The sequence below is a fragment of the Thalassophryne amazonica genome, chromosome 9, assembly GCF_902500255.1.
Source record: "Thalassophryne amazonica chromosome 9, fThaAma1.1, whole genome shotgun sequence".
NCBI lineage: Eukaryota > Metazoa > Chordata > Actinopteri > Batrachoidiformes > Batrachoididae > Thalassophryne > Thalassophryne amazonica.
In genome coordinates this window covers 25,176,708-25,191,590 of record NC_047111.1, presented here as the reverse complement: position 1 = coordinate 25,191,590, position 14,883 = coordinate 25,176,708, and the positions used below count along the sequence as shown (strand labels likewise).

Below are 14,883 nucleotides of genomic sequence, written 5' to 3'. Positions count from 1 at the left end.
GCCTATATTGAAGATGTATCTCTGTGACTGTTTCAAACTGTGTAGGAAGTCTGGACCCTGTGAAAACTGAATTTCGCTGTTAGTCCACTTGACCCAGACACGTGGGAGGAAAGGAAAGGTCATCTATAACTACAGTTTTGAGATTTTTGCAAGTTTATAAAAATTTTTAAAACTAAGAAATCAAATGTAAGTATATAGTCACAGCCTTTGCCATTAAGCTCAAAATTGAGCTCAGGTGCATCCTGTTTCCACTGATCAATATATAAATCAGTTGACTGGACATATATAAATTCAGTTGACTGGACATGATTTGGAAAGACCAACACCTGTCTACATATACAGTGAGGAAAATAAGTATTTGAACACCCTGCGGTTTTGCAAGTTATCCCACTTAGAAATCATGAAGTCAAAGGAATTGTCTGTGGACCTCTAAGATGGAATTGTCTCGAGATCTGGGGAAGGGAGCAGAAACATTTCTGCTGCTCTGAAGGTCCCAGTGAGGACAGTGGTCCCACTGATGATCTCATCCCACCTGCTCAAAGTGATGTTAATCAGTGAAATCACCTGCTGGACTCAGTGGCTGCAAAAGAAAATCTGTACCTTCTCAGCTCTTTCTGGAATACTTTGGACACCATGTTAAGGTCAACCAAATTTCACTAAACGGACAAAATTTAGTTTCTACTGAAATACATGCATTATAATTTTGGACTTATTTTAGAAATGTCTTGTAAAATTACAGCTCATTTTTAATAAAGAGAACATATTTAATAAAGAGAACATAGGGAGGTGGTGCGCGTAACAGCTGCATATTGGACTTGGACACCAGCAACTCGGGTTCACTTCCCCGATCGCAGCCACGCTCCCAAACTGGCACTCTTACCATCATACTGGGGAGGAGTGGAGACATATGCTGCGGGACCTTCTGGAAATAAGTCTTCATTGAGACTTTCATTGGTTACCCACGTTAAATAAGAGAACCTCAACCTCGCTTATCTGGGGAGGAATTCCACAACAATAGTTTATTTACCTTTTAACGCTGTCTGCAGGATGATGTGCATGCATGCATCCATGAGCTTTTGAAAAGACCGGAAGTTACTTTTGACTGTGGGTGATGAGGGTACACGTAGTGTGCCCAGTAATATCTGTGAGATGTCTTGTAAATCACTTCAGAGGTGTTATCGGGTTACAAAAACAGTGCTTTTAGTTTTACGAGTGTTTATTTCTTGCTAGCTTTTACGTAATGTATGAGAAACGTAACAGTTTTGGAGCTTTCTCTGTGGTGTCAGATTAGTGCCAAAAGCACTTGCGCGATAAAACATGCATTCAAGTGTATTATATTATTTCACACGCATATATATTAACTGTGGGCATGCAAACTATCTCTGCAACGTGGTACTCAGAGGAAACCGCTCCCTGAGTGAGGATAAGGGTGCTGCGACGCGAGGAGGAATATGTGACCAGTGCACCAAACAACTTCGCAAAATCGCCCGTCTCTCAAAATGGATTTCTGCTCTCTCGCTCAAAACCTTTGGCACAATGAGAGAGGGATCCAGGTTTGGTACATGCTTTGCTGTGATTAAGAAGAAGAGCCTTTAGTTTCATTGTACATAAACACAATGAGGTTTGTCCTCTGCATTTAACCCATCCAAATTACAGTTAGACACAATCCAACCACTAGGAGGAGCAGTGAACAGCCACAGTCCGGCAGTTAAGAAACCTCTGCCCAGATGCCGTTGTCTTCTTTCTTTCAGCAGACTTCCATGTCTGATCGTAGGGCTGTCAATCAAATCTCGCTCTTCAGAAGAGACCGATCACAGCAGAGCTACTACCAACCCTAGTTCCCACCCCCATTGTGCCAAACGTTTAAATCCACTTGCCAGAAATCAACTTCGAGAGTGATTTTTGAGTGGTTGGTTGGTGCGCTGGTCATATATTCTTCCTCAATAGCACCTTTTTCCTCACTCGGGGAGCAGTTTCCTCTGAGTGTGTGTGTGTGTGTGGAGATAATTTACATGCTTGCAGTTAATATCTACGCATGTGAAATATAATACGCCCGAATGCATGTTTTGTCCTGTGAGTACTTTTGGCATTAATCTAGCACCATACTTTCCCACTATGTTGGATTAGCAGCCTGAGGGGGACCAGCCAGTGACATCACTGCGCCTCTCTACTCTGATTGGCTGTCACTGTTTCCTTCCCAGAATCCCTAGCAAGTCTGGAGAAGCCCCCACATGATCTATGATGTCACTGCCACAGACTGCTTTGGTGCTAACTGTCAATAGTTCAAGGCCGTCTGTTCTTTTGACAACCTGGTCTCACAGCAAGTTGTGATTCAGCAGCACGAAATATACATTAATCTATTGGTTTGTTATATTGTGATGAAAGCGACTCATTTTCGTAATGGCAGCATGAATTCATTCTAATTCATTCCGTGATGGCTGCATGAAATTAAAAGTGAAGGGGGGGGGGGGGTTCGGGGTGGTTAAGTTTAGTGTTGGGGGTAGGAGTAGGGTTAGTAATAGTGAGTTTAAAAAAAAGCCCCGTCAAGAAAATTTGACTCATTTCGTGATGGGAGCACGAAAAAAAAAAACCAACAAAAAAAAACAAAACGTGAGACTGGGCTGTCTTTTGAATATTTACCCTTCAGAGGAACTTTTGATTAATTTTTTTTAAGGCAATGCGAATTTTGATTGTATTGGTAATGTCATATCATGATAGTGGTTCCAAAGAAAATTGTTTTTTGTCTTAAATCTTACATCTTAGTGGCCCTTTTACTTTCGCCCCTGACAACTCGAATTTTGACCATATTAGCAATGTCATATTATGAATCCCTTATTTAAAGACTAATACATAAAATTATAGTGGTGCCACAGAAAATCCCTGTTAGGACTTAAATCTTCAAAAACCCAAAGGCCGGACACTTTTAATGTTACTTGTTGCTGAGTATCTGGATTATATCAGAATGACAATAGCTTTGTCATTACACATTGTACAACAAAACTGAGAATAAAGCTGACAGTCTTGTTATGCGTATGAAGTCAGCGCAAAGCTTCTATATGAAATAAAACTTTGAAATGTGAATTTATGTGTTATTTTATTGTTTGCTGTGCTGATGTGGAGTTCATTCGACAACACTTACAAGATTTAAGAACTACTAAATCCAGTGTATGTAATTCCAAGACAGAAAACTAGATGTGAGATCGTGTTGATTAAAGTTTAAAAACAAAAGGAACTTTGGAAATGCGACGTCGCGCGCACGCGCCTGTCGTGACAGGTGAGCGCGCGCAGCTGACTGCGCGCCGGGTCTCGCGCCTCTCGTGGCGCTGCTTGGAGAGGAAGTTGCGGCTCGATGCGTTTGGGAAGAAAAAAAAGACAGAAGCGAGATTTATTTGTCTGCAATGACAACTGAACACAGCGACAATGGAGAAAAGTCAGAGACCGCGGTGAGCTCAGGGCGGCGGAGCCGATTTATCATTTTAACACGACGAAAGTGACGTGTGGTGTGTGGAAAACTAACCCTGCGCCTCTCTTAACACCGAACCTCGCTGAAAAAAGTCACATTTTTACACAAACTGCTTTATTTATCAACACCAGCTTGAGAACAAAGTCTCTTTCATTATTTTTGTAAATCACCTTACAATTCGGCTCAGTCAGCTTTGGCTTTTTCCCTTTTTATTAATGAGTTAATTCATGTTAAAACCTGAGACTTTATTCTTTAAAATATGAAGCTGCTTTTAAGTATGGTGAAATTATATTAGAAAATGAACAGAAATTTTATTAAGCAGCATTAAATCCTCAGAGTTTATTCTGCAAAACATGAGGCTGTTTTAAATATGGTTAAATTGTATTAGAAAATGGACAGGCGCTTATAACCTTATTAAAGACTTTATTCTTTAAGCTATGAAGCTGTTTTTGAATATAACATGATTTATATTAGAACATGAGTAAAGAATAGCAGAAAGAGTTTGGAAATGGAAAAAAAAAATGTCAAATATGTTCAGGGACACTGAAGTCACAGGTGTCTGCTTTAGATTTGATGATACAAAATCCTTTCCACAGGTTGGCCATGTTATTTCAGTTTTAGAACATGCTTTGATACATTTAGTAAAACGGATTTGTTTTCTGATTTAATACATTTCTGTGTGCATGCAGTCTGCCTGCCTGACCCCGCTGACTCCACACCCTCGCCTCCCTTACTTTATTTTTTCCTTCAGGGTTGAATTATAGCCACTTCACCCTCTGGAGAACAGAAGGTCGCAGCGCATAAATAAATGCACATGTAACGTGGTATGTGTGAAAATAGCATCAAAAATTTTGAACTGAACTCGCATTATAAAAGGAAAAACAGTTTTATTTACATATTCCATAGCCTAGCTTTGACCAGGGAAAAATAACTTTTGAAATGCCAAGACATGTTGGTGTTGATGTGCTTTGAACTAACCCAGTGCACATGCACTTGAGCCTGCAAACTGGCTTATTCATTGAAAAAGTAAAATAATGCTTTGTGCAGGGTCATGTGAAGGTATGACCACGTTATTAGACTTTTAGAATGTAACTACTGTGGAGGAAAAATACAATTTAAATGTTTACATCTCTGATTTAGTACTTTTCTATGCAAAAATTATATCACTCTCATTGACAACCACATCAGGTCCTAATTTCCGCCATCCATCCAGCATCCACTAACCATGCAATAGGTAGTAGCATTCAGCAGGTGGCCGGCAGGTCTATGGAATATTACATGGTAGGGTTAGGTGATGTCAACTTAACCATAAAATCACAGTCATTGCGTTGGATAGTGTATCAAGCTCGGGGTTATGCACTTTGTAGATACTTTATTCATTCATTCTCTGCCACTTATCCTGGTACAGGCCGCGGTGGCAACACAATAAGCAGCTCATCCCACATTTCCTACCCTCGGCCAAGTCCTGTATATCTTTCCGGAGGATCCCAAAGTGTTCTCAAGCTAGCTGGGAAATATTATGGCTCCTTTTCATGCAAAAAAGCAGCAGCTCTACTCCGAGTCCTTCTCGGATAGCTGAGCTTCTCACCCTGTCCAGGAGTGAAAGCCCAAATACCCAGTGGAAGAATTTCATTTCCACCTCTTGTATCTCATGAGACCAGAGAATTTTGTTTCTCATGGTCTGAGAGTCCTTCAGGTGCCTTTTGGCAAACTGCAGGCAGGTTGCCATTCACCTTAGGAGTGGCTTACGTCTGGCCACTCTACCATACAGGCCTGATTTGTGGATTGCTACAGATATGGTTGTCCTTCTGGAAAGTTCTCCACAGAGCAATGCTGGAGCTCTGACAGAGTGACTGTCGGGCTCATGGTCACCTCCCTGACTAAAGGTCCTTCTCCCCCGATCACTCAGTTTAGACAGGTGGCCAGCTCTAGGAAGAGTCCTAGAGTCCTGGTGGATCTGAACTTCTTTCATTTACAGATGATGGAGGCCACTGTGCTCATTGGGACCTTCAAAGCAGCAGAAATGCTTCTTTACCCTTTCCCAGATTTGTGCCTAGAGATAATCCTGTCTCAGAGGTCTACAGACAATTCCTTTGACTTCATGCTTGGTTTGTGCTCTGATCTGCACTGTCAACTGCATGCATGTAGACAGGTGTTTGCCTTTCCAAATCATGTCCAATCAACTGAATTTACCCCAGCTGGACTCCAATTGTCCAGGATGGACAGTGGAAACAGGATGCACCTGAGCTCAATTTTGAGCTTCATGGCAAAGGCTGTGAATACATACGCACATGTGATTTCTACAGTTGCAAAAATAAATAAATAAACAAATAAATAAAATAAAAATGTTTTTTCACATTGTTTTTATGGGATATTGTGTGTAGAATTTTGAGATACAAAATGAATTTCATCCATTTTGGAAAAAGGCTGTAACATAACAAAATGTGGAAAGAGTGAAGCGCTGTGAATACTTTCTGGATACACAGTATCGTGTTCACATACTAGGAGGATAGACTCCCCTTACGTATTCTTTCGTTGAATTTTCAGGGTCCAGGAAAATTCCTTTAGAAGGTTTTGAGAAATAAAATTACACCTAATTTTGTGGAATTCAGTGACTGGCTGTAATTTTTATATCTTTAAAAAGTAGCCATAACTTATAATACAACAATAAATTCAAAGATGACAAAAAAATCGTTCTTGGTGAAGGTGTTGAGAGAACTCTGGTCATTATTTTAGCATGATTAAATGTTGGCATGATATTCTTTTTCCTCCATGTAATGAGGGAGACAGAATATTTTTAAAATAATCCATTGAATCTGCTGTAGTGGGAACATTTTAATGGGACAAGTGAGTCCTACTTGATGACATTGTACAGTTTAGGTACTGTGTACACTGGATTTATGTGTTATTATTAAAAAAAAACCTTGAATAATTTTACGATGTGCAGTTTGGATCAAGTTGAATCTGACAGTATAAAGTTAAAAGCTGCAGTATAATGTTCTTTTAACGTTAGATTTTGCAGCTGATTCGGCTCTGTGGTTTTTCTGCCATGTTGTTGTCGTTGTGGCTCATTACAAGTAGATATGTTCACTGATGTCTCATTGTTTAGAATACATGCTGCTGGTGTCATTTATTTTTCTGTTCTGTCAGTCTGTTAGACAGAGATGTGCATGGGTGCGTGCATGTGTGAGTCAGAGACTCTGTGCCTTTGTCACTCGGGCTTGGTTGAGTGGAATGATAAACAGAAGCCTGTGCTATCCATGTCAGTGCCTAAAATAGAGGCTCATCAAGAGGGTCTCAGATGGCTCTGGACTCCATATAAGTCTGTTTGGCCTGCTTTTGCTTTTGTGTGTGTGTGTGTCTGTGTGTCTGTGTGTGTGTGTGTGTGTGTGTGTGTGTGTGTGTGTGTGTGTGTGTGTGTGTGTGTGTGTGTGTGTGTGTGCGTGCGTGCGTGTCTGTGTGTGTGTGTGTGTTAGATTCCCTGACTTCCACCTGCTGTCAGGTTCACAGGCTTTATTTAACTTTCCTCGCTCAGCAGACACTGTGTGAACTGTGTTTACAGGTCATCATGTTGATAATGTCAAGAAGGCGCAACATTTTCCTCGAGCTTTTATGCATTATTTCACAAAGTATAAAACTTCAGCATGTAGACGCAGTGGGCGTCTGTCCCTGTAGATCGCTGGGCTCCTAGTAAACCACTAACAGGTCCACGTTGAGACACTTTCTATTTAAAATTAAACAAACTGTCAGGCTTACTATCTATTTTCATCAAAGTTTTTAGTACATTAGTAAATAAAAATACATTAGTTGGTGTATTTTGAAAGCACAGTAACCTAAAATATCAGTATACAAGGGACGATTGAGATGTTTTGAGCCTGACCCAGGAAAAGTAGGTCATAGTTCTCCATCATTTGCATTCTGAAAATCCAACATTTCTCAACATTGCACCCAGTGAGTCAAAATTTCACACAGTCTCAAGAAATGTTGGTTTCTCAGAATGCAAAATATGGTTAGCCACACCATACTTTTTGGGGTCAGGCTCAAAACTTCACAATCACCTCGCATATATTTTACGTTATCAGTGACAATCACTACCATAAATTAGGCTCCAAATATGAACATGTGGTTGTGTGTGTGTGTGTGTGTGTGTGTGTGTGTGTGTGTGTGTGTGTGTGTGTGTGTGTGTGTGTGTGTGTGTGTGTGTGTGTGTGTGTGTGTGTGTGTGTGTTAATGTTTTTGGTGGTGATTGTGCTGATTGTGGTGCTAAAATGTGTAAGCGCCACTTGGCACATGAGTGTAACAGCAACTGATTGATGTTCACCGATAGCTGTCTGTTGTTGTGTTTTTGTGTGTGTGTGTGTGTGTGTGTGTGTGTGTGGTTGAATACAGAGGCGTACTCTCAAGGTTCACTTGAGAATCATTTGCATTGTGAGGGAGAGTCAGTGTCAACATTTTGGCCATGTGTCCTAAGTTCCTCTGTGCACGATGCAGCTTGCAGGTGACTTTGTGATGAGGGCCCCAGTGGCTGGAGAAGGCCAAGGGAACACCATGCTTCACCTGGCAGTGGCAGATAGATGGTTATTTTAAAGATGTGGGGATGGACTGGTTGTGTGCTGGGTGGTTGCTATCCAGGTGGTGGTGTCACAGACACAGCAGTGTATGCTCCCAGGTTTGACTTTCAAGGTTGTGTATTACATTGGTCTACAGAAGTGAGATTCGTTGCCTCCATATCAAGATGAAAGTGAGATGCTGTAGGACAGGGGTGCCCAAGTTCGGTCCTCAAGATCTACCGTCCTGACACTCTTAGTTGTCTCCCTGCTCCAACACACCTGAATCATTAAAAGCCTGCTAACGAGTCTTTCATTAGATTCAGGTGTGTTGGAACAGGGAGATAGCTAAGAGTGTCAGGAAGGTAGATCTCGAGGAGTGAACTTGGGCACCCCTGCTGTAGGACATGCAGAAGAGACCACTCAGAAGTCTTCAAGCTCATTGCTGCTCCATCACCCCAGTGAGGCCAGCAGGACTGCAACACTGCAGCCTCAGTGCCTCCTCAAGGTTGGGAGAAATGTGGACAACAGTCTGCCCAAAATGCCAGTGAAGCTGCCAAGACACAATGCCATTTTAGTCATTCCTCACTCAAGTCTGCGTGGCGAGCATACACAGTGGCTGGGGTCGCAGTGAAACAGGAACTCATCAGGCCTTGCCATTTGAAGAGAAGATGTTACAGACACTGCCCAACCTTGTTTCATCTGAACAGCATGACCTGCAGTCTCTGGTCAGAGACTAGAGAGATGTTTTTGAAGTAAAATCCTTCCCTGATCAGATTGCGAGAAGTCTACATGCCCACCATGGTGAGTAATGTCTCAACAATGTTCAAAGGAGGACCTGTTTCATTTCTGAGGGTATTATCTGGAGTAGTCAAAGTGCACAGGTTGCTGCAAATTACATGGTCTACTGGGGGCTGAGAAAATGGGCTGTGATGGAATCTGTGAAGAGGTGACTCATCAGCTCATCATCCATCACTTTTGGCCTACTTACAAAGGAGTCAAAGCACTTCGTTCCTGAAAACCAACACCTCATCCTGCTACAGTTATGGTGGATGATGTCTAGGTCCTGAAAGATGTCTCTGGTGTATTTTTCCATTGAACCAGTTACTTTGAGTAGCTATGTAAGGCTGATCATCCTCCTGGGATGTCAGACATCTCCAGTGACAGGGTTCCTGCTGGATGATTCACTTGTCATCTTTGAAGCACCAAATGTTGATGAGATTACAAAGGCCATGAACCAGCTGAAAGCAGAGAAAGCTCCAGAGATCTGCAACACTGAGCTAACCTCCCTCAGTTGGGTAAAGATGCTGCGCTCCTGACGTTCCATTCCTTTTTCAAATCTGGGAGAAGGATATCATCCCTTTGTACTGGAAGAAAAGACTTGATCCCCCAGTCTGGAAAAGAAAGCGTTGTCCCCTGGATTTCAGTAACTACAGAGGTATTATAGTGCTCTCTGGACCAGGAAATGAGCTTACAAAAGTATTTATGACAGGAATCAGTTTGAGTTACGTCATTCGGTGACCAGAACAATCAGGTTTCATACCCAAGAAGTCAACCAATGATCAATAGTTGGTGACACCTTTGACTATTATTGGGTTCATCTGGTTCAACCTGTAGATTGGTTACTGGTAAGTACAGTATATTTGCCCCAGAACAGAATTGGTCTGTATTAATGGCTAATGTCAGTGGCAGTTCCACATCATGCTATATGGAAAACATAATGCTCCAACATTGTTTGAATGGCTGATTGGGAAGGTCCCAACAGGAGTACCTCGGAGACCTTGTGTGGTGTATCTAACAAAAACCTGCTGGTGGCCATTCATTACTTTGGGATCTGCACTTACCAACTTATGGGAGGTCTTCCTTGCCATCCGGCAGGGTGGACAATGGCTGAACCTTCCTGGGTTATGTGCTCAGGGTGTACCCAGTGACCCACCCAAAATAGCTGTTGTCTGAGTATGGCCCACCCTCCACCAGCATCAATGAGCTGAGCAGCATCCTTGGTCTGTTATCATACCACCGTTGATTCATAAAGGGCATTGCCACCATCACTAGCACAGTGAATCCTGGGTAAATTCTGTCATTGGGATTTATTGTGTTATTTGTTAATGTTTTGTGTTCTTCTTCTGTGATCATGTTGATAATGTGTGAATAGTTGATTGTGGTGGTAAAGTGCTGTTTAGCACCATAATTGTAAACAGTATCTGACTGAATGATGTTGGACCGTCAGTCTCTGTTGCGTTGTGTGTTTGAATGATAATAATAATGAGTTGGGGTTGTGTAGTCTGAGTCACCAGCAGAAAAAAGCAGTCACTGTATGCTGTCCGTTATTCCATTCTCCACACTGTGTTCAGTGAAAGTTAAATTGAACGAAATGTGTAAATTTTTTGAAAATTCAAAATGGTGGCTGTAAATATTTTTTTCTTCTTTTAAAGAGTAAATAAATATTTACAGTGGATTCCCATAGCGTTATTTTTCTATAAATATATAGGTTTGCTAATCTGCCAAGGTTTTCAGTGAAATTAAACTTTTTTGACTTTGTAGCAAAAAATAAGAGGTCATTGTTTCACCAATGTCGGGGTGCTGTCATGCCAGGAGCTCACTACATACCAGGAGCAACTTGGGGATTTAGGAGCTTGCCCAAGGGCCCTTAGTGATTTTTCCGACCAGAAGGAGGTGTGAACCGATGATCCGCTGGTCTCAAGGCTACTGCTTAACCACAAGACCATCACCTGCACACAAAAAGAGTGTAGGAATCACATACTGTAAACTTCAAGTTCAACTGCTTTGTTGAGTGGCGGACGGTACTAATAAATAGTATGAGTTATTCAGTGGTTCCCAAGGATTTCCTGTCGCATCTTATTTTGGAAGCTGAACTCACAAACCTCACTCCCACAGCTGCTGTTAAATTAGAAATTGTGCTTAATAACATTGAGACACAAGTGTGGTAGAACAAGTTGAGTTTTGTTTACGCAGCATAGAGAAGTACATGTCCTGTGTTTTCTTATGTAAACATTAAGCATGCTTTTCTCTCGGAGTCAAAGTCCCCAAGTCAAGGCCACGTGCTCCATTCTCCAGGTACATCTGATGTTACGTTACATTAGAGCAGTGTGTTGTGAAAGTGTAGTGACACGGACCCACAACAGGGGGCGCAAATGAACGGACAATAGAAGGAGTCAAATTTGAACACTTTACTGTTGTGAATGCCACAACCATACACAGCAGATTATAGAATGATACAAAGTCAATGGATAAAGGTGTCGTGTGGGCAGGCTTGACGATAGGAGACGTCCGTCTAAAGAAGAACCGGAACCACACGATTTTCTCCGCCACCGAACCCGAAGGATACTGGAGCCGCCAGGTCCCGAATCCCCCAGGTGGCCACCGTCTCCGCGTGTCGGATCTGGTACTGCTGGCGAAGAGCAAAGACAGTCAAGTGTGGGTGTGTACACCCAGTAACAACAACGGTGGGAATTCCACCTCCACCTCAAATCACACACTCGTGCAGCTCCTGTTTCAGCACTTATCTGGAAAGAGTGAGAGGCGAAGACGTCGGCACTCTCACAAACCACCAATCAGCGGACAAGGCTCCACAGGAAAGAGGCTGCAAAAAGAGTTCAGACTAAGATACAGTTTAGTTTATGGCTGAGAATATTACCTCCTTAGAAGAACGATATCTCGGCGACATGGTGGAGGTGTCATCCTGCTTTTATCTGGGGTGAAGTGCAGATGATCGGTGACAGCTGTCATAGTTGATGAGTGACAGCTCTCACCTCGGCTGTTCCTGTGAGGCGGCAGCGCCCTCTCGTGCCTGAAGCCCGCACTTCAGGCAGGGCACCCTCTGGTGGTGGGCCAGCAGTACCTCCTCTTCTGGCGGCCCACACAACAGGACCCCCCCCCCTCAACGGGCGCCTCCTGGCGCCCGACCAGGCTTGTCCGGGTGGAGACGGTAAAAATCGGCCAGGAGGGCCGGGTCCAGGATGAAGCTCCTCTTCACCCAGGAGCGTTCTTCGGGTCCATACCCCTCCCAGTCCACCAAATATTGGAAACCCCGGCCCATTCGACGGACGTCCAGGAGCCGGCGCACTGTCCAAGCTGGCTCCCCGTCGATGATACAGGCAGGAGGCGGCGCCGGACCGGGTGCACAGAGGGGTGAGGTGAGACGTGGTTTCAACCTTGAAACGTGGAATACTGGATGAATCCGCAGTGAGGCCGGGAGTTGGAGCCTCGCTGCGGCGGGACTGAGGACCTTGAGGATCTTGAAGGGCCTGATGTACAGGTCCTTCAGTTTGGGGGAATCCACCTGGAGGGGAATGTCCCTTGTGGATAGCCACACCTCCTGCCCGGGCCGATATGCGGGGGCCGGGGACCGTCGACGGTCTGCATGGGTCTTTGCCCTCGTCCGGGCCCTCAACAAGGCCGAACGGGCGGTGCGCCACACCCGACGGCATCTCCGCAGGTGGGCCTGGACCGAGGGTACACCGACCTCTCCCTCCACCACAGGAAACAAAGGGGGCTGGTACCCCAGACACACCTCAAACGGGGAGAGGCCGGTGGCAGAGGACACTTGGCTGTTATTCACATACTCGATCCAGGCCAGGTGTTCACTCCAAGCCATCGGGTGTGTGGATGTGGTACATCGCAGGGCCTGCTCCAGCTCTTGGTTAGCCTGTTCAGCCTGTCCGTTGGTCTGAGGATGATACCCAGACGAGAGGCTCACGGTGGCCCCCAGCTCCCAGCAGAAACTTCTCCAAACCTGCGAGGAAAACTGGGGACCACGATCTGAGACGATGTCTGTTGGTATCCCATGCAGAAGTACGACACGGTGGACCAGGAGATCCGCTGTTTCCTGGGCCGACGGGAGCTTCGGGAGGGCCACGAAGTGGGCCGCCTTGGAGAACCGGTCCACTATTGTGAGGATGGTGGTGTGCCCCCGGGACGGCGGGAGGCCCGTGACGAAATCCAGACCAATGTGGGACCAGGGGCGATGAGGCACAGGAAGCGGCTGAAGGAGTCCCTGTGCCTTTTGGTGGTCCGCCTTGCCCCTGGCGCAGGTGGTGCAGGCCTGGATGTAAGCCCAGACGTCAGCCTCCAGGGACACCCACCAGAAGCGCTGCCAGACCACTGCCACGGTCCTACGCACCCCTGGGTGGCAGGACAGCTTGGACCCGTGACAGAAGTCCAGGACGGCAGCCCTGGCTTCTGCTGGGACGTATAGTCTGTTCTTTGGCCCTGTTCCGGGATCCGGGCTCCGTGCCAGGGCCTCCTGGACGGTCTTCTCCACGTCCCAGGTAAGGGTGGCCACGATAGTGGACTCCGGTACGATGGGTTCCGGTGGATCCGACAGCTCGGTTTTGACTTCATGTTAATGCACCCGGGACAAGGCATCCGACCTCTGGTTCTTGGTCCCGGGGCGGTAGGTGATTCGGAAGTCAAAACGGCCAAAGAACAGTGACCAGCGGGCTTGCCTGGGGTTCAGCCACCTGGCGGTCCTGATATACTCCAGGTTCCGGTGGTCAGTGAAAACCGTGAATGGCACGGACGCTCCCTCCAACAGGTGTCTCCACTCCTCAAGAGCCTCTTTCACCGCTAGGAGTTCTCGATTGCCCACGTCATAGTTCCGTTCTGCTGGGGTCAACCTGCGGGAGAAATAGGCACACGGGTGAAGAACCTTATCGGTCTCTCCGCTCTGGGATAGCACGGCTCCTATCCCTGAGTCAGAGGCGTCCACTTCATCCACAAACTGGCGACTGGGATCGGGCTGCACCAAGACGGGTGCAGTCGAGAAGCGCTGTTTCAACTCCCTGAATGCGGCTTCGCACCGATCCGACCAGGTGAAGGGGACTTTTGGAGAGGTCAGGGCTGTCAGGGGGCTAACTACCTGACTATACCCCTTAATGAACCTCCTGTAAAAATTGGCGAAGCCGAGGAACTGTTGCAGCTTCCTACGGCTCGTAGGTTGGGGCCAGTCTCTCACCGCCGCGACCTTGGCCGGATCCGGGGCGACGGAGTTGGAGGAGGTGATAAACCCCAGGAAGGACAAAGAGGTGCGATGAAACTCACACTTCTCGCCCTTCACAAACAGCCGGTTCTCCAACAACCGCTGCAGGACCTGACGTACATGCCGGACATGGGTCTCAGGATCCGGAGAAAAGATGAGTATATCGTCCAGATATACAAAGACGAATCGGTGCAGGAAGTCCCGCAAGACGTCGTTAACCAAGGCTTGGAACGTCACGGGGGCGTTGGTGAGGCCAAACGGCATGACCAGGTACTCAAAGTGACCTAACGGGGTGTTAAAGGCCGTCTTGCATTCGTCTCCCTTCCGGATCCGAACCAGGTGATACGCATTCCTAAGATCCAGCTTAGTAAAGATTTTGGCTCCATGCAGGGGGTGAACACGGAATCTAACAACGGCAACGGGTATCGGTTGCGAATAGTGATTTCATTCAGCCCCCTGTAATCAATGCATGGACGGAGTCCGCCATCTTTCTTGCCCACAAAAAAGAAACCTGCACCCATCTGGGAGGTGGAATTCCGGATCAGCCCAGCAGCTAATGAGTCCCGGATGTAGGTCTCCATTGATTCGCGCTGAGGTCGTGAGAAGTTGTACAGCCTGCTGGACGGGAACTCAACGCCTGGAATCAGATCAATGGCACAATCGTACGGACGGTGCGGGGGAAGGGCGAGTGCCAGATCCTTGCTGAAGACATCAGCAAGATCGTGGTACTCAACCGGCACCGCCGTCAGATTGGGAGGGACTTTGACCTCCTCCTTAGCATGTAAACCGGGAGGAACCGAGGATCCTAAACACGCCCGATGGCAGGTTTCGCTCCACTGAACCACCACCCCAGACGGCCAATCAGTCCGGGG

At 45.8% G+C, this 14,883-nt stretch overlaps 1 protein-coding gene across 6 annotated transcripts in view; it reads left to right on the top strand.

Moving 5' to 3' along the window:
- The first annotated feature begins 3,315 nt into the window (after positions 1–3,315).
- Positions 3,316–14,883, top strand: part of usp28 (ubiquitin specific peptidase 28) — an 83,001-nt gene continuing 71,433 nt past the window's right edge. For 2 of the 6 annotated variants that reach the window (XM_034177814.1, XM_034177812.1), the window contains exon 1: positions 3,339–3,443. In XM_034177814.1, the coding sequence (XP_034033705.1) occupies positions 3,399–3,443 (45 nt within the window). In that variant the 5' untranslated portion in view covers positions 3,339–3,398. Of the gene's footprint in view, positions 3,444–14,883 lie in introns of all 6 variants that reach the window. The other 4 variants (XM_034177813.1, XM_034177818.1, XM_034177817.1 and 1 more) reach the window with 4 other exon arrangements.